This window comes from Salvelinus alpinus, chromosome 34, assembly GCF_045679555.1.
Source record: "Salvelinus alpinus chromosome 34, SLU_Salpinus.1, whole genome shotgun sequence".
NCBI classification, from domain to species: domain Eukaryota; kingdom Metazoa; phylum Chordata; class Actinopteri; order Salmoniformes; family Salmonidae; genus Salvelinus; species Salvelinus alpinus.
This window is the reverse complement of record NC_092119.1, coordinates 26,334,135-26,353,119: the sequence shown is the minus strand read 5'-3', so window position 1 is coordinate 26,353,119 and position 18,985 is coordinate 26,334,135. Positions and strand designations below refer to the sequence as shown.

Genomic DNA, 18,985 nt, shown 5'->3' with positions numbered 1-18,985 from the left:
AAGGTTTTCAACATTGCAACCAATTGTACCAAAAAGGTTTACGGTGTCAAAGCTGTTAGTGACACCTGCTGGTCTACTGAAGTCACTTCAGCTGTTTTATCAGATTGACTCTTGATATTTTGCCATTAGTTCAGTCTCCTCGTTTGGTGACTTTGTCAATACAGCAGAGTTAGTCAAACCCTAATCTCGTAAACCGAGACTTCAGTGAGATGAGATTTGGATGCGCAAGGCTAGTAAAACCCCAACACCAGTAATATTAGAAAGAAACATGATTTAATGATGCTTCAAATTACATCAGGTGGTGATAGTCATTTCGGACAGTCATGAGTATTTTACATCCAATTCGTAGTGCTTTGGAAACTATCGAAAAGCAGTGAGAATTACTACGATTTACTAATTGATTAAATTCATTTATCCAGGTGTTACATGGCTGGTGCCTTCAAACCCAATTTGCGTGTATCGGCTTCTTCAGATTCTGGAGGTGAATTCAGGTCTTCTGACGAGGGATCTGTTAACCTCTGCCAGCGAACAACATCCTGCAGACAAAACACAAGGTTCAACCTTTACCTCTGAACTCAGATAAAGGAGAGGAGAGGTTGAGAATTAGTCGACAAGGAGGAAAGGCAATGTGAGGAGGAAATGGCCAGAGTAGGTTAATTATCCATGGTTACCTGCCAGGGCCATCGCCAGGTGTAGCTCATCTCTCATGAGCTCCAGAACATCACTGACACCCTGCTCCCCCTACAAACACACATTTTGACATTTTAGTTATTTAGCAGCAGGCAAAACAACCACATATGGTCCTTGCATTATCTGCACACACACACAGTGGTACCTGGCAGGCGAGCCCCCAGAGTATAGGCCGTCCGAGGAAGACAGCAGTAGCCCCCAGAGCTAAGGCCTTCAGGACGTCTGTCCCTCTCCTCACCCCTCCGTCAAGGTACACCTCACACCTCCCTGCTACTGCTGACACCACCTCAGACAGCACATCCAGCTACACACATAACATATGTCACAGGTCAAGAAGTGAAATATTACTGAAGAGTGTGTGTTGGGCTCCCTCACCGTAGCTGGGACCCCGTCTAGCTGCCTTGCTCCGTGGTTAGATACCAGGATCCCATCTACACCGTGGATAAGTGCTTCTAACGCATCTTCAGCTGGAGGGAAGAAGGGTAGATATAGATGTATAGACATGTTACTACTTCTCTGCCATGAAACTTAAACCTGCCTTATCATTATGTGGCGTGTACTGTGTGTTGTGTGTCACCTCTCAGGACACCTTTGACGACCACAGGGAGGTGTGTGTTTTTCTTCAGCCAAGCAATGTGTTCCCAGCAGAGAGTAGGGTCGATAGCCTGAGCGACATAGATAGCCAGCCCACTGTCCTCACCATAACCCTCAGCACTGGAGAACGCCAGCTCTGCCGAACCAAAGTTAGTCATCCTACACACGCACACACACACAAACACTAAAATAAGAGGTAAGCTTAAACAATATGTTATTTGATGAAGCATGTGTATGTTTCTGTGTATATGGTGTGGTGATGAGTGTGTTTTTGGTTCCTACTTCAGGTGAGGGGGAAGTTTAAAGCGGTTGCGCACGTCGTCTCGTCTCTTTCCGAGGTAGGGCGTATCCACGGTAACAAAGATGGCCTTATACCCCGCCTCTTCAGCCCGGCGCACCAATGACAGGGTGAGGTCGCGGTCCTTATAGATGTACAGCTGTACGGATTATATATATAGGTCATAGATGTTCACCAGACCGGTGATGTAAACTGTGATGTAATCAAAACCTATATCTAGCAGTACTCCACCTGCATCCAGAGCAGGCCGTCGCCAGCTGATGACCTCACTTCCTCTATGGTAGAGGTGGCCCAGGAACTCAGCATCATCCCTGTCCCTGCCGCTCTGGTTGCTAGGAGATGGAGCTTTATTACACACATACAGTATACACAAGAGGCTGGAAGTGTGTGTGTGTGTGTGTGCGCACACACACCTCTGGCGGTGGCCGTCTCTCCGTCAGGGTGGGCCATCCTCTGCATTGCGGTTGCCCCGACACACACAGGCATGCTGATTCGCTGACCTAAAACACTAACACTCAGATCCATGCTGGACACATCCCTCAGTACCCTAGGGAACAAACGCCACCTATACACACAGAGAAGTGATCTGGTGTAAACAAGTGCTGTGTCAGACGTTGAACAGGACTTTGAGTTGAAGTGAGGTGGTGAGTCAATTATTAAACTACTGTGGTGGTTTCTAGGATATTGTCTGCCTAAAACAGCTGGAAAAAACAGTGAACAGCACTGAAACACCCTAAAAACACTTCTAACTCACCTCACTAACATATTCTATGAGATGATGATGGAGAACATAATCTGTGCAGATCTTAAGTAAACGGTGTGTGTGATGCAGTGAGCTGCAGTATTCTACACTAGTGTTGTATGAAGCCTTGTTGTCTGGTTGCAATGTTACAACTAGGTTTGATTCTCCACATTGAACGTGCGTGTTCATGTTACCTGGAGAAAACAGCAGTGTGTGTCTGTGTATGTGTAACCTAACGTAGCAGGCGTAAAAAGTTCCCACTTCCGTTTTTCAGGGGAAACGGAAGTTAGGCTGAAAATACTGTATCCCTGAAAACCGGATGTTAGCGTTTTCTGGAGACTCCGCATAGGCAAGTGTATGTGCTAGTTACCTGGAGAAAGCAGCAGTGTTATCTGCCAAGGTCTCTTGCTGGTCGGCTCCAGAGCAGTAGTAGTCAAACACAGCTTTTGGTAGAACTCTCTTGGCCATAGACTCATAGTCAGCCACACACACTAACTTCTCAGACATGACTACACACACACACAGACTAACACACAAATGCACACTTTGATCCACACACGAAATAACACATACAGGCTGACTAACTCTAACACGACTTGATCCACACACACATAGTCCTCTCTGACTGCTTCCACACACAGACACCCCCAAGTCTCTCCTCTCTGATCATCTGACTCTCTGATCATCTGACCACCAGCAATCATTAACCCCAGGTTTACACAGCCCTGCTTCCCACTCAATCCCACACACACACACACACACACACACACACACACACACACACACACACACACACACACACACACACACACACACACACACACACACACTTAAGCAACCCTGACCCTTCACCCCACAACTGTTATATATGATAACACTGTCCACACAGCACAGACAGGAGATGGGAACCATAACTAGACAGTAAAGAGGCCTTTGTATAAAAATGTTTATTTTGGTGATTAAATGATCCATTATCAAGGATGGCGGGGCCTCCTCACATGGCAACAACACTCAGTCATTATCATAGTCATCCATCAATAATAGAATCATAACTAGCTCAAACGGTATGTGTGCATGTGGCAGTCTTAACAATAGAAAACTATTTCAAATCGAAGAAAATAAAGTTTATATTGTGATAATCATAGAATATTGGACAATGTTATAAAAAAAATGGATGAAAACAAAAGTGGACGAAAATAGAAAAGTGAAACCTTCCAGACCCCCCCCATACACACATGTAAAAACACATGACCATCATTAGCCAAATCACTCTTTTTGTTCAGCATAAATTGTTGTCTTTGTCATCCTGTCTGAAGGGAACATTTCCCTTGGAACCGGTTCAGGGAACAGAACAGAAAAACTGAAAATAACTACATTTTCCAAGGAACAGAATCAGAACCCCCCGAAGCATAGCTGTAACCTACTGACGTTACAAGCGTGATTCAGAAGATAGGGAAAGAGATTTTTAATTAGAGAAGAATGGATTAACTTTTTCAATGCTAGTTAGGATACTATAGTTATCACATTTCACATTGTATTTATTAACTACAAAAAGGTAAGATGTATTTTTAATTCTGGTGCCGCTCTGCACACACAAGCTCATTAGCTAGCTATAGCTAGTTCTGGTTCAATGTTAAGACATCTCTGAAGTTCAAAGACATTCAAAGTTCCTCCAAAGAAGCCGCTCCTCCGTAGGTATAATTCTGTGGGCCTAATTCAGATAATGCATGTCATAACAAGATGCCCAGCGCTTTAAGCCAAGCTTCCTCCTCCACCCGCAAAATTTCAGCTGCATGTAAACAACTCACTGAGCTATAGCTTGCCTGCTCCATATTAAGCTGCTCTATCTGCACTGCATGATTGGTGAAGTAATTTAATGTTTATTTATTTTTTTACAATTTCATAGGTTTAAAAAGGAACAATATAAACTGTTACTTTTATTTGGTTCGAACTGGTTCAGAACTTTATTTTGCTGGTCGGAAAACAGTGGAATGTAACGAAAAAAATAATGGTTCTGTTCAGAACGATATGATTGGAAAATAATTTAGGTTCCAACCACTGGTTAGGAGGTACGTTTTGCCTGTCCTCTCCTCTGTCTCAGTGTCTCTGGCTCCTCCTCGTTAGACCCCTCACCCTCATCTGCCTCCGACGCTTGCCTCTTCTCCGCCATACTCACACACACTGCTCGAAACAAACACACGCTGTAGAGCACTAATAACACACTGTCTTTGTGTATGTGCAAACGTGCTTTGTTCTGTGGGATCATCCTCTCACCTGCTCTCTCCTCTTTCCGCTTCTGTCGGGAAGGACAGAGGCAATCTGCAACCAGGACCAGCACCTACACACACACACACACACACACACACACACACACACACACACACACACACACACACACACACACACACACACACACACACACACACACACACACACACACACACACACACACGCACAGAGAGAGAGAATGAGATAGAGACAAGAGTTTAAAGCAGCTCTGTTGAGTGGAGGGGAGAGTTGAGACAGGATCAGAGAAGTTAGACAGGGTCAAACTAAAATAAAGACAACTATAGTTAATAATCTAGTTTAGAATGAAGGTAGTTTAAATTAGTTAAGAGGTTAATGTCAGTGTAGGCAGGAGTTGAGTTCCAAACTTTAAGTAGAATGCAGCTGGTTACACAAGAGTAGCTGAGTGCATCCCACACATCTGTCCTTCTGATGCTTCTCCAGTCTCCTCTACCAAGTCCTTAAATAGCAGCCATCCTCCCACTCCCACTCTTACATAAGATCACATTTCACTGCAGAGAAACTCATCGAAGTGTGTGTGTTTGTGTGTCTACATACTCTAGCAGGCTGTAAGAGAGAGACGATTTGGCATCTTTCTCAGAACAATGACACACTCAACATGTTCAGTACCCTTCAAAAGCATTTGTGTGACATAAAAATAGTGTTTTGTGTTTATTAATGGTTTAGTAGTAATACAATAATATAGTGAAATTATTATTAGTGTGTAACTCACCAGTCCCATCAGCAGCCCAGTGACAAGTGTTGCCATGGCAAAGGAGAGGTAGGAGCCCCACACCGGCATGCCCAAATCCCACGTCAGATACCCATGAGTCCACTACACACGCACACACGATTCTGAGTGAGTGTGGATCCTTTACACCATTTTCTCTCTGTGTGTGTGTGTGTGTGTGTGTGTGTGTGTGTGTGTGTGTGTGTGTGTGTGTGTGTGTGAGTGAGTGAGTGAGTGAGTGAGTGAGTGAGTGAGTGAGTGAGTGAGAGAGAGAGAGAGAGATTTGGTCTTACCCGGATCCACAGTGAAAGCCTGAAGAGTCCGGCCATGCAGCTCATCCTGGAGGGAGGAGATCCACAAAGTCAGAGGTAAGGTCAGAATATATTTACAGAAGAGAAGACAAATTCCACATTTATGTATAATATACAGTACCAGTCAAAAGTTTAGACACATCTACTCATTCCAGGGTTTTTCTTTATATTTACTATTTTCTACATTGTACAATAATAGTGAAGACATCAAAACGATGAAATAACACATGTAGTAACCATGTAGAAATAACACATGTAGTAACCAAAAAAGTGTTAACAAATCAAAATATATTTTATATTTGAGATTCTTCAAAGTAGCCTCCCTTTGCCTTGATGAAAGCTTTGGACACTCTTGGCATTATCTCAACCAGCTTCATGAGGTAGTCACCTGGAATGCATTTTAATTAACAGGTGTGCCTTAATAAAAGTCAATTTGTGGAATTTCTTTCCTTCTTAATGCGTTTGAGCCAATCAGTTGTGTTTTGACAAGGTAGGGGTGGTATACAGAAGATAGCCCTATTTGGTAAAAGACCAAGTCCATATTATGGCAAGAACAGCTCAAATAAGCAAAGAGAAACGACAGTCCTTCATTACTTTAAGACATGAAGGTCAGTCAATCTGGGAAATGTTGAGAACTTTGAAAGTTTCTTCAAGTGCAGTCGCAAAAACCATTAAGCGCTATGATGAAACTGGCTCTCATGAGGACGGCCACAGGAAAGGAAGACCCAGAGTTACCTCTGCTGCAGAGGATAAGTTCATTAGAGTTATCTGCACCTCAGAGTGCAGCCCAAATAAATGCTTCACAGAGTTCAAGTAACAGACAGGGTTGGGGAGTAACGGATTACATGTAATCTGTTATGCTACCAGCAAAAATATTCAAATCAGATTATAGATACTTTTGAAAAACTAGATGATTACTTTTAAATTCAGAAAATATGTTTGTGAAAATAAATCTAAGACACTTCTCTGTTATCTCAATGACATTCAAATCAGCATGGAAAAAAGGCACAAGTTTAAGTTTGTTCCACCTGAGTGAGTCTGACCACAAGTCAGAGACCGCTGTGATGACACACCAAATGTGTTTGCTGGATCGCAGGAAAAGAGCAGGAATAGGCTTTTGTAGGCTACAGTCCAAGCTATATCTTCCAATGGTGCGACTGCTGTCGGCATCCAAAAATGATCCAACTTGAATAAACGCTTGGAGGTAAAGATGACAGTAATGATGTAGTCTACGAAGATACCGATATCACTTATTATTGATATCTACATAGCGCATTGATGTGAATCACACTGCTGCTCTCTCATTTAGCTATTTGCGGTTGTTGTGGATGGCTGTTCATAAATCTAAATGTGTATTTCAACCCAATAATGGTTGAATTCAAGAAGTTTAAGCTGCCTATTAATCATTGTTTTTGAAACCAGTGGACAGCCAGTGAAAAAAGCACTCTTGCAACAGCTGCATAGCGCAGATCCCAGCCTATGGAATAAAAGTGGGGCTTTTATTGCTCAATCTAAACTAATGGACACATGCTCAAACTTGCACACTTTTGATAGACTTAAAAGGGGCAATCTGTAGTTGCTACATCCATTTCTGGATTTATAAATTATATCCATTGACTCTTGAAGAATACAGTTGAAGTCGGAAGTTTACATACTTAGGTTCGAGTCATTAAAACTTGTTTTTCAACCACTTCACAAATTTCTTGTCAACAAACTATAGTTTTGGCAAGTCGGTTAGGAAATCTACTTTGTGCATGACACATTTTTCCAACAATTGTTAACAGACAGATTATTTCACTTTTAATTCACTGTATAACAATTCCAGTGGGTCAGAAGTTGACATACACTAAGTTGACTGTGCCTTTAAACAGCTTAGAAAATTCCAGAAAATGATGTCATGGCTTTAGAAGCTTCTGATAGGCTAATTGACATCATTTGAGTCAATTGGAGGTGTGGGATGTATTTCAAGGCCTACCTTCAAATTCAGTGCCTCTTTGCTTGACATCATGGGAAAATCAAAAGAAATCAGCCAAGACCTCAGAAAAGAAATTGTAGACCTCCACAAGTCTGGTTCATCCTTAGGAGCAATTTCCAAACGCCTGAAGGTACCACGTTCATCTGTACAAACAATAGTACGCAAGTATAAACACCACGCAGCCATCATACCGCTCAGGAAGGAGACACGTTCTGTCTCCTAGAGATGAATGTACTTTGGTCCGAAAAGTGCAAATCATTCCCAGTACAACAGCAAATGACCTTGTGAAGATGCTAGAGGAAACGGGTAAAAAAGTATCTATATCCACAGTAAAATGAGTTCTATATCGACATAACCTGAAAGGCCGCTCAACAAGGAAGAAGCCACTGCTCCAAAGCCGCCATAAAAAAGCCAGACTACGGTTTGCAACTGCACATGGGGACAAAGATAGTACTTTTTGGAGAAATGTCCTCTGGTCTGATGAAAGAAAAATAGAACTGTTTGGCCATAATGACCATTGTTATGTTTGGAGGAAAAATGGGGATGCTTGCAAGCCGAAGAACACCATCCCAACAGTGAAGCATGGGGGTGGCAGCATCATGTTGTGGGGGTGCTTTGCTGCAGGAGGGACTGGTGCACTTCACAAAATAGATGGCATCATGAGGGAGGAAAAGTATGTGGATATATTGAAGCAACATCTCAAGACATCAGTCAGGAAGTTAAAGCTTGGTCGCAAATGGGTCTTCCAAATGGACAATGACCCCAAAGTTGTGGCAAAATGGCTTAAGGACAACAAAGTCAAGGTATTGCAGTGGCCATCACAAAGCCCAGACCTCAATCCCATAGAACATTTGTGGGCAGAACTGAAAAAGCGTGTGCGAGCAAGGAGGCCTACAAACCTGACTCAGTTACACCAGCTCTGTCAGGAGGAATGGGCCAAAATTCACCCAACTTATTGTGGGAAGCTTGTGGAAGGCTACCTGAAACGTTTGACCCAAGTTGAACAATTTAAAGGCAATGCTATCAAATACTAATTGAGTGTATGTAAACTTCTGACCCACTGGGAATGTGATGAAAGAAATAAAAGCTGAAATAAATAATTCTTTCTACTATTATTCTGACATTTCACATTATTAAAATAAAGTGGTGATCCTACCTGACCTAAGACAGGGAAATCTTACTAGGATTAAATGTCAGGAATTGTGAAAAACTGAGTTTATATGTATTTGGCTAAGGTGTATGTAAACTTCCGACTTCAACTGTATAACTTATAAATCCTTCATGAGCTTTGTTCAACTGTCATACTCCATCAGAACCCAAAATATAAGCTTGTTTTATCCCAGTGTTTGTAAACATTGTAAATGTAAACCAACCCTTAAAGTCAATTTTAACATCCATATATGGCCAGCTATGTAAACTTTAACATTGATTCATCCTGCAATAGATGTCATTCAATTGGTAACATACATTTTTGTCTTCTAATGCCTCTTAAGGGGAAATAAATCTAAAAGTAACGGAATGTAATTAGATTACGTTACTGAGTTTGGGTAATCCAAAAGTTATGTTACTGATTACAATTTTGGACAGGTAACTAGTAACTGTAACAGATTACATTTAGATAGTAACCTACCCAACCCTGGTAACAGACACATCTCAACATCAACTGTTCAGAGGAGACTGATTGAATCAGGCCTTCATGGTCAAATTTCTGCAAAGAAACCACTACTAAAGGATACCAATAATAAGAAGAGAAGACCAAGAAACGGGCCAAGAAACACGAGGATTGGACATTAGACCGGTGGAAATCTGTCCTTTGGTCTGAGTCCAAATTTGAGATGTTTGGTTCCAACCGCCGTGTCTTTGTGAGACGCAGAGTAGGTGAACGGATGATCTCTGCATGTGTGGTTCCCACCGTGAAACATGGAGGTGTGATGGTGTGGGGGTGCTTTGCTGGTGACACTGTCTGTGATTTATTTAGAATTCAATGCACACTTAACCAGCATGGCTACCACAGCATTCTGCAGCGATAACCCATCCCATCTGGTTTGCACTTCGTGGGACTATCATATGTTTTTCAACAGGAAAATGACCCAAAGCACACCTCCAGGCTGTGTAAGGGCTATTTTACCAAGAAGGAGAGTGATGGTGTGCTGCATCAGATGACCTGGCCTCCACAATCACCCGACCTCAACCCAATTGAGATGGTTGAGTCGGACCGCAGAGTGAAGGAAAAGCAGCCAACAAGCGCTCAGCATATGTGGGAACTCCTTCAAGACTGTTGGAAAAGCATTCCTCGTGATGCTGGTTGAGAGAATGCCAAGATTGTGCAAAGTTGTCATCAAGGCAAAGGGTGGCTACTTTGAATAATCTCAAATATAAAATATATTTTGATATGTTTAACACTGTTTTGGTTTCTACATAATTCCATATGTGTTATTTCATAGTTTTGATATCTTCACTATTATTCTACAATGTAGAAAATAGTTTTGTTTTTTTAAATAGTAAAAACCCTGGAATGAGTAGGTGTGTCCAAACTTTCGACTGGTATTGTATATGGTGTGTATATTTACAGAGGAGAAGTAGGAGACTTCCATGAAGGCAGTGGTTCCACCTCCTCCCACCTCCTGTTAGAGACATATGCATGGAACTCCTCCGCCTCACGGACAGACACATACCTCCTCACGCTACCCTCCTTTACACTGTAGAATACACACACAGATAAATACTGTATACAGAGTTAGAAAGGTTAGAGGTCATGGATCAAAGGACAGGGTCAGAGGTTAACTGAGATACTAACTGGAAAATGGTTGGCAGTGTGGTAACCAAAAACCGTCCACTGAGACCTGAAAGAAAAGAAACACACACACACACACACACGAGAGAAAGGAGAGATGGGTGGTTAGAAGGAGACTCGGTATGGCATTGAATCTCACACAGCGAGGAGAAGACAATAGAGGACAGTAAGAGCCAACAGGATCAACTTCATAATATTCCCATACCAGGCTGTTCAGTGACGTCCACTTCTCCTACAGAAACCCCCATGGCTGCTGCCAGGCTGGAGAATCTCTCCCACTGCTCCTTCAGCTGGGCACATGCCGGGCACCAGGGAGCAACACTATACACACACACATTTATCTATGGACATTATGGACATTCTACAGGTGAGTGGTGTTCAGGGCACAAGTCAGGTGTTCTAAAAACCAAATCTGACCAAATCTGAATCAATCATAGATGTCTATGATTCACTATTTGGACAGCAAAGTATAGTTCAGTACAGTAGAGCAGGGGTTGGGGTTCCCAAATGTTTTCACCCAGGCCCCCCTTCCAGCATTTCGTTCAGAACTGAAAATTAACCTGGTTTCAACGTCCAGAAAATACTTATTTTCAACGTCAGGAAAATACGTTGGCATGATCTATATAGGTTGAAGATAGCATAGTTTCACATGCAATGTTCATCAGCTTCAACATGAAACAGCTGAATTATTGGAATAGAATACGCTCACTCTGGACCTAGACAAAAAGTTTTACTCTAAAATCTTATTCGGCACTTAATAGCTTCCCCCCTCCTGTTTTCTTCTTCCGCCAAACATGCATACATCAGATCATCACTCCGACTTCGTACTGTACTCACAACTTTATCATCCACTCGCCATCCATAGTGACCGTCCAGTTAGCATCTGTTATTGTCAGGACGCCTGTCTCTGTTTCTGCTACAGCAGAACTTGCGATGGAGCTAACTAATATTATTGAGAGGAGGGGTTGGAAAAGCTGACTACATGATAATTTACATGAAGGTGAATTTGTTTGACATAACAGTTTACAGGAACGTTTTGTTTTCAGCTGCGCCATGTTGCTGTTCCGAAACGAAAATTGTCTAGAACGCTAAACACGGAAGTAACAGAAACAGGGATTTTTTTTAAGGTCGACCGGCGCATCTAACAACCTGAAGTGTGTGCGTGTGTCAATGTTGTGTGTGTTTGTGCGTGCGTGCGTGTGTTTTTTAAGGTGGTCTGCTATACCACAGACAGATCGATCTAAAAGTAGTGGAAAATTATTTATTGGTGTCTCTATTCTGAAAGGGAAAAAAGCAATGACCACACACATGGAAAATTGTGAAATTAAATTTAGGTCTCCCTCTGTTGGTTAATGGGAATCTGAATGAGAAGGCCTTAATACAAATTAGTATGGTTTGTAACTTTATAATTTCTATGAGCAAAAAGTTACAGTGTCTGCCTGTCTGTCCCCAAACAAAAAATAATGTTTACATTTGGGAAGTGCTAGTTGTTTTTAAATATATTTTTGAAAGATATGTATAAAATACACTGATCTGTACAGTATGTAATGTATAGTAATGCACACGCAATGGGCATGTAAATTATGATAGAACACATATCAAAACAATGTGAACATGACAGAGAGAGGGATATGCTTGAGTTTTTTTATTCACTGTCACCAAATAATTATTTTAATTCTGAAATGTTCTTTACATTTTTTGGGGGAATATTTAAAACATACAATATACTTGCAGTGAAGCCTCTCAACAACTACATCACATTAGTCATCTAACAGACTCCCTCCAGGGCGACACACAGAAGCAACCAGGGTCAATGCCCTGCTCAAGGGCACGTCGACAGATCTCCCACAAGATCAAAAACGGGGACACGAACCAGCAATCCATCAGCCACCGGCCCAAGCTCCCAAACGCCAGGCCACCAGCACTCCAAAATCCCCCCCACAGTTCCCCAAGAGCTGCCCCTCAACCATCCGAGACCCCCTGAGAAAAATGTATAAATTAAATTATTCCATTCCCCACCCGCCCCCCCCATGCACCAACAACCAACAAAATGAACAAAAGAGAAAAAATACAAAGGAAAACAGAAAACAACAATGCAAAAAACAAAAGACATCAAGGACAACAAAAATCATAACAGCAAGGCCAACTGAATTTGTTTGAGTGCATGTATGGCACTATTTACATGTGTGTGTGTATGTGCACATATGTGCATTTGAATGAGAGTGTGTGTATATGCATGTGTACAAACACCTGCACGGCATCCGCCTTAGGCAATGTTCTGAAATATTCTTATTTTTTTGTCTTTTAAAATGCTGAAAAATCCATTTATGGATGTGGGAAAATCCACTCTGGACAAATGGCCTGCGGGACAAAAATACAATTATTTATATCACTGCTACTTTAGCCATGTGTTATACTAAGTAAAATAACAGCTAATAAAATGTATGTACTTGGAAGGATTGTACAGAATCATACCTCAGTAGGGTAGAGTGCCAACACAATCAAATTAAACAGCCATTGGTGCCATGAGGTCTGAGTGTGTGGGAGGTAGTTGGCCAGGGAGTGGCCTAGGCATCTTTGGAGTTGGAGCTGTTGTGATGGTCGAATCAGAGTGCATTTTGTAGAGCATCTGCCCAATATACTTGCTGTTATTGGAAGAAGACTAACCAGGTGAATGCTATGATCCCTTATTGATGTCACTTGTTAAATCTACTTCCATCCGTGTAGATGAAGGAGAGGAGGCAGGTTAAAGGATTTTTAAGCCTTGAGATAATTGAGACATGGATTGTGTATATGTGCCATTCAGAGGGTGAATGTGCAAGACAAAAGATTTAAGTGCCTTTGATCGGGTATGGTAGTTGGTGCCAGGTGCACCGGTTTATGTAAAGAACTACAACGCTGCTGGATTTTTCATGCTCAACAGTTTCCTGTGTGTATCAAGAATGGTCCACCACTTAAAGGACATCCAGCCAACTTGACACAACTGTGGGAAGCATTGGAGTCAACATGGACCAGCATCCCTGTGGAATGCTTTCGACACCTTGTAGAGTCCATGCCCTGATGAATTGAGGCTGTTCTGAGAGCAAAAGCGGGGTGGGTACAACTCAATATTAGGAAGGTCTTCCTAATGTTTGTTTGCTATACTCAGTGTATAACCATATCATAAAAATAACAATCAAAGTCTAGGAGGAAGTGTAGTTCAGCCGATAAAGATGAGTCTTAAGGACTGCTTTAAAAGCCCCAACAGTCTGAACAGCCCTGAGAATGTCAGGAAGGGAGTTCCAAAGATGTGGGTCGTGAGAGGAAAAGGCACGGTCCTACATTGTTCGGCGTCGGGTCTTGAGTTCATGAAACAATTTGGCATGCCTTGACGTATGCGTGGTGGTTAATAGGGGGAGAGTAGATCTGACAGGTAGGTAGGTCTGATGCCATTTAGGGCTTTGAGGGACAGGTAGCCATTGACGATCAGCAAGGAAGTGTCACGTTCACTGGAATAATTATCAGACCAAGGCGCAGCGGATGTTGAGTTCCACATAATTTATTAGAAAGTGAAACTTAGCAAAACAAAATAAACAATAAACTAACAACGAACCGTGACTACAGAGGTGCTACATAGTCAAAACAACTCAAAACAATATCCCATAAAATACAGGTGGAAAAATGCTACTTAAATATGATCCCCAATAAGAGACAATGATAGCCAGCTGCCTCTAATTGGGAATCATACCAAACACCAACATAGAAAAACTAGAACCCCACATAGAAAATAATAACTAGAAAACCCCCCAGTCACACCCTGACCTACTTTACCATAGAAAAACAAAAGCTCTCTATGGTCAGGGCGTGACAGTACCCCCCCTCCCCCAAAGGTGCGGACTCCGGCCGCAAAACCTGAAACAAATGGGGAGGGTAGGGGGGTTGATTAGTGTCGGTGGGGGCTCTGGTGCAGGTCATAGCCCCCACTCAGCTGGCGGATCCGCCAGCATCGGCGGCTCTGGTGCGGGACGAAGAACCCGCTCAACTCGCGGATCCACCATCTTTGGTGGCGGCTCTGGTCCGGGACGAAGAACCCGCTCAACTCGCGGATCCACCATCTTTGGTGGCGGCTCTGGTGCGGGCCGAAGAACCCGCTCTTTCCGTGGATCCAGCCATGGACCCGGGCTGAACACTGTGCCTGGACTGGACCTCGTTATCAAGGAAGGCTCCTGCCATGGAGCGGGTGGGACACCAGATCTGGACTGGACATCAGTGCAGAGGAAGGCTCCTGCCATGGAGCAGGACTGGACGCCGTATCTGGACTGAGCACCGGCGCAGGAGAAGGCTCCGGCCATGGAGCTGGACCGGAAGCCGTGCCTGGACTGGGCATCGGCGCAGGGGAAGGCTCCCGCCATGGAGCGGGACTGGACGCTGTGCCTGGACACCAACGCAGAAGAAGACTCTGGCCTCTAAGCTGGACTGGACGCCGTGCTTAGACTGGGCATCGGCGCAGGTCGCCGGAAGCTCCGGACCGGGGACCGTCGCCGGAAGCTCCGGACCGGGGACCGTCGCCGGAAGCTCCGGACCGGGGACCGTCGCCTGGCACTGGAGGCCTGATGCGTGGGGCCGGCACAGGTGGCACCGGACTGGTGACACGCACCTCAGGGCGAGTGCGAGGAGCAGGCACAGGACGTACCTGCGCAGACAATCTGAGGAAGAATATAACAGCAACGTAAATAAAGCCACAGAGAAAAAGATGAATCCACTAAAGTTTCTCTATAGAATGAATAAATAACATGTTCCTTACCAATTTGTCTTTGTTATCAGGTAGATGCATCGTTTTCTTTTTCCACCAAAGACCCAGCTGAGCCAGCCGACACTCTTTGGTGTCTTATGGACAGCAGGAGTCTCAGGCCCAGCTACTGGGCCGGCTGCCAGTTTGGCTCTGAGGGGCAATCTTTCCGCCTGTTTGTGTGTCCTCACATCTCCTCTGCAGTCTATCATTGCATCCACATTGTAACAACACTATTCTCTATTTAGCACTGGCTGAGAGAAGAGGGTATGCATAGACCTATGGTTTCTGTATACATACACACAAACACACACACACATTCCCTCACATTCCTTCGCTCTTTTGGACACTCATAGCTGTATCCTCATACACTACGTGGTCAAAAGTATGTGGACACTCCTTCAAATTAGTGGATTCGGCTAGTTCAGCCATACATGTTGCTGACAGGTGTATTAAATTGAGCACACATCTATGCAATCTCCATGTACAAACATTGGCAGTAGAATGGCTTGTACTAAAGAGCTCAGTGACTTTCAACGTGGCACCGTCATAGGATGCCACCTATCCAAGTCAGTTCGTCAAATTTCTGCCCTGCTAGAGCTGCCCCGGTCAACTGGTTAGTGTTGCTATGGTGAAGTGGAAACGTCTAGGAGCATCAACGGCTCAGCTGCGAAGTGGTAGGCCACACAAGCTCACAGAATGGGACTGCCGAGTGCTGAAGCGTGTAGCGCGTAAAAATTGTCTGTCCTCGCTTGCAACATTCACTACTGAGTTCCAAACTGCCCCTGGAAGCAACGTCAGCACAATAACTGTTTGTCGGAAGCTTCATGAAATGGATTTCCATGGCCGAGCAGCCGCACAATCCTAAGATCACCATGCGCAATGCCAAGCTTTGGCTGGAGTAGTATAAAGCTCAAGACCATTGGACTCTGGAACAGTGGATATGCGTTTTCTGGAATGATGAATCATGCTTCCACATCTATCAATCCGACAGATGAACCTGGGTTTGGCGGATGCCAGGAAAACGCTACCTGCCCGAATGTATAGTGCCAACTGTAAAGTTTGGTGGCGGAGGAATAATGGTCTGGGGCTGTTTTTCATGGTTCGGGCTAGGCACCTCAGTTCCAGTGAAGAGAAATCTTCACGCTACAGCATACAATGACATTCTAGACGAGTCTGTGCTTCCAACTTTGTGGCAACAATTTGGGGAAGGTCCTTTCCTGTTTCAGCATGACAAAGACCCTGTGCACAAAGCGAGGTCCATAGCAGCAAAGGGGGGACCAGCAAAAGGGTGACCAATGAAATGTTCGACGAGCCATGTAGTGTATCACCTGCTTCTTGCTCCCCATCCCCCAACGCATACACACCATATCAACCACACACACACATTCCATATCAACCACACACATACACACCATATCAACCATATCAACCACACATTCCATATCAACCACACACATACACACCATATCAACCATATCAACCACACACACACACACACATTCCATATCAACCACACACATACACACCATATCAACCATATCAACCACACACACACACACCATATCAACCACACACACACACACACACACACACACACACACACACACACACACACACACACACACACACACACACACACACACACACACACACACACACACACACACACACACACACACACACACACACACACACCGTACCAACCACACACACACATACCATATCAACCACACACACACACATACCATATCAACTACATACACACCGTATCAACCACACACACACACACCATATCAACCACACACACACACCATATCAACCCCACACACACATACCATATCAACTACATACACACCATATCAACCACACACACACCATATCAACTACACACACACACACACACACACCATATCAACCACACACACACATACCATATTAAAACTACATACACACCATATCAACCACACACACACACACACACACACACACACCATATCAACCACACACACACCATATCAACTACACACACACACACACCATATCAACCACACACACACATACCATATTAAAACTACATACACACCATATCAACCACACACACACATACCATATCAACTACATACACACCATATCAACCACACACACACCATATCAACCACACACACACACCATATCAACCACACACACACATACCATATTAACTACATACACACCATATCAACCACACACACACATACCATATCAACTACATACATGCTGTAGCTCGCCCACACACTCACGGCTCTTCACCACGTGAGGAGGGAGTGGGGGAGTTAGAGCTGAAATAGCTCCTGCAGTAGTCCTGCACACACACACTAACCACAGGTCAAGTTGTTTAGGATTCAAACCCTTTCAACCACCCATGCTGGAAAACCTGTACAGGTATGTATGGTCTTATGGTGTGGTCCTGTACGTGTGAGCCCAAACCCTCTACTGTCTTTGATGATTATTTGATCAGAAATTTAGATACATGAAAATAGACTTATTATGGATCCAAAAATTGTCTATTTGGTTTTATATTCTCTCTCTCTCTCTCTCTGTGTCTTTGTGTGTGTGTGGGCGTGTAGGCTCAATAAGCATGTCAGAGTGAGTCAGTGTGGGGAGGCAGTAGCAGTTCTGTCTCAAAGAGAGCGAGCAGACAGATAGAACAAGGCATTATGCAGTTAGTACTATATTATCCAGATATACACTAGGTATGCAAGAGGACAGAGATACTAGAAGGATAACCCTAAGACATTATTCAGCTAGTACAGTAGGACACGTTATACTAAAGAGAGGAGTATACTGTTGATTCTATAGAAGAGCTGACTAGACAGGACAAAGGAGACTGTTGATTGTAGACAGATATGCAGCTTGTTTCAGTGATGTAACTACTAGATCACTATCATCCAACCCTCTCAGTCTACTGACTAAAGAGGAGAGAAGAGGAGAGCAAGACAGGAGAGGAGAAAGACTAGAAGGCAGGTTAAAGAGGACTTCCGGCGCAGCAGGTTGGAGGTGTGTGTGTACCATGGCAGGGGCTCAGCCAGGGACACATGCTCTGAAGCTCAAACCGCTGACAGTCCCCGACACTCTGAAGAATGGCAGCTGCTTCATCAAATGGGACGATGTGAGTATCAGTGGGTGTGTGTCTGTGTGTCTCTGTGTATGTGCATAGTTTGTGCTGATTTTAGCAGCGAGAAGTGTCAGACATTTAAGATAAAAATGTGACATTTTTGGTTGTGATTGCGCATGTAATGTTGGCTGCAAATATGTTTTAACGTAGTTGCTGTGTGTGTGTGCGTTTGCAAGAGTGTGTCTAAGTGTGTTGGTATGTTGAGAGTTTTAAGCACAGAGCATGGATACAGAGAAATGTGCTGGCAAGTCTCTACTGTAAGTCGCTCTGGATAAGAGCGTCTGCTAAATGACTAAAATGTAAAATGTAAATGTAAGTTGCCATGGTAACTGCCATGGTTTAAATCCCTCCTCAATTAGCCAAGATGTTCCACCACCTAAAAAAGAGAGAGTGTGTGTGTGTGTGTGTGTGTGTGTGTGTGTGTGTGTGTGTGTGTGTGTGTGTGTGTGTGTGTGTGTGTGTGTGTGTGTGTGTGTGTGTGTGTGTGTGTGTGTGTGTGTCAAATCAAATAAAAATGTATTGGTCACATACACGTGTTTAGCAGACGTTATTGCGGGTGTAGCGAAACGCATGTTCTTTTAGCTCCGACAGTGCAGCAATAAGTAATATCTAACAGTTCCACAACATATACCCAATATAC

General features: G+C 43.7%; 3 protein-coding genes across 14 annotated transcripts in view; 1 reads left to right on the top strand and 2 right to left on the bottom strand.

The window, feature by feature from the left end:
- Window positions 1-254: 254 nt before the first annotated feature.
- On the bottom strand, window positions 255-3,003 carry hao1 (hydroxyacid oxidase (glycolate oxidase) 1). 2 transcript variants are annotated; one of them, XM_071382579.1, is made up of 9 exons: window positions 2,695-3,003; window positions 1,996-2,147; window positions 1,814-1,914; window positions 1,567-1,721; window positions 1,268-1,443; window positions 1,066-1,157; window positions 836-994; window positions 672-741; window positions 255-536 (listed from the first exon to the last, which is right to left on the bottom strand). In XM_071382579.1, exons 1-9 carry the CDS (start codon window positions 2,829-2,831, stop codon window positions 469-471), a joined length of 1,110 nt encoding a protein of 369 aa, XP_071238680.1. In that variant the 5' UTR covers window positions 2,832-3,003; the 3' UTR covers window positions 255-468. The 2 variants fall into 2 exon arrangements, with proteins under 2 accessions (XP_071238680.1, XP_071238681.1); XM_071382580.1 differs by lacking the exon at window positions 836-994 and having other exon boundaries at window positions 2,695-2,974.
- Window positions 3,004-3,255: 252 nt separating this feature from the next.
- Window positions 3,256-11,603, bottom strand: LOC139563716 (thioredoxin-related transmembrane protein 1-like). 4 transcript variants are annotated; one of them, XM_071382582.1, is made up of 8 exons: window positions 11,258-11,603; window positions 10,626-10,741; window positions 10,424-10,469; window positions 10,197-10,325; window positions 5,634-5,679; window positions 5,344-5,445; window positions 4,599-4,662; window positions 3,256-4,505 (listed from the first exon to the last, which is right to left on the bottom strand). In XM_071382582.1, the coding sequence occupies exons 1-8, from the start codon at window positions 11,473-11,475 to the stop codon at window positions 4,387-4,389; spliced, it is 840 nt and encodes a 279-aa protein (XP_071238683.1). In that variant the 5' UTR covers window positions 11,476-11,603; the 3' UTR covers window positions 3,256-4,386. The 4 variants fall into 4 exon arrangements, with proteins under 4 accessions (XP_071238683.1, XP_071238684.1, XP_071238686.1 ...); XM_071382583.1 differs by having other exon boundaries at window positions 3,256-4,500; window positions 4,600-4,662; XM_071382585.1 differs by having other exon boundaries at window positions 4,599-4,643.
- A 6,147-nt stretch (window positions 11,604-17,750) lies between these two features.
- Window positions 17,751-18,985, top strand: part of LOC139563787 (1-phosphatidylinositol 4,5-bisphosphate phosphodiesterase beta-1-like) — a 36,590-nt gene continuing 35,355 nt past the window's right edge. For 4 of the 8 annotated variants that reach the window (XR_011672637.1, XR_011672635.1, XR_011672636.1 and 1 more), the window contains exon 1: window positions 17,761-18,339. Coding sequence is in view for 5 of the 8 variants with exons in the window: in XM_071382696.1 (XP_071238797.1) it covers window positions 18,241-18,339 (99 nt within the window). In the remaining 3 variants the exon portion in view is untranslated. Of the gene's footprint in view, window positions 18,340-18,985 lie in introns of all 8 variants that reach the window. The other 4 variants (XM_071382700.1, XM_071382697.1, XM_071382698.1 and 1 more) reach the window with 4 other exon arrangements.

Coding starts and splice junctions, on each gene's coding strand:
- hao1 (XM_071382579.1), bottom strand. CDS start 2,831: ATGTCTGAGAAGTTAGTGTGTGTGGCTGACTATGAGTCTATGGCCAAG. Junction 1,158..1,267: donor CGTCAAAGGTGTCCTGAGAG/GTGACACACAAC, acceptor TCTTCCCTCCAG/CTGAAGATGCGTTAGAAGCA. Junction 742..835: donor TCTGGGGGCTCGCCTGCCAG/GTACCACTGTGT, acceptor GTGTGTTTGTAG/GGGGAGCAGGGTGTCAGTGA.
- LOC139563716 (XM_071382582.1), bottom strand. CDS start 11,475: ATGGCGCAGCTGAAAACAAAACGTTCCTGTAAACTGTTATGTCAAACA. Junction 10,742..11,257: donor GGCGAGTGGATGATAAAGTT/GTGAGTACAGTA, acceptor GTGTGTGTATAG/TGTTGCTCCCTGGTGCCCGG. Junction 4,506..4,598: donor GCGGAAAGAGGAGAGAGCAG/GTGAGAGGATGA, acceptor TGTTTCGAGCAG/TGTGTGTGAGTATGGCGGAG.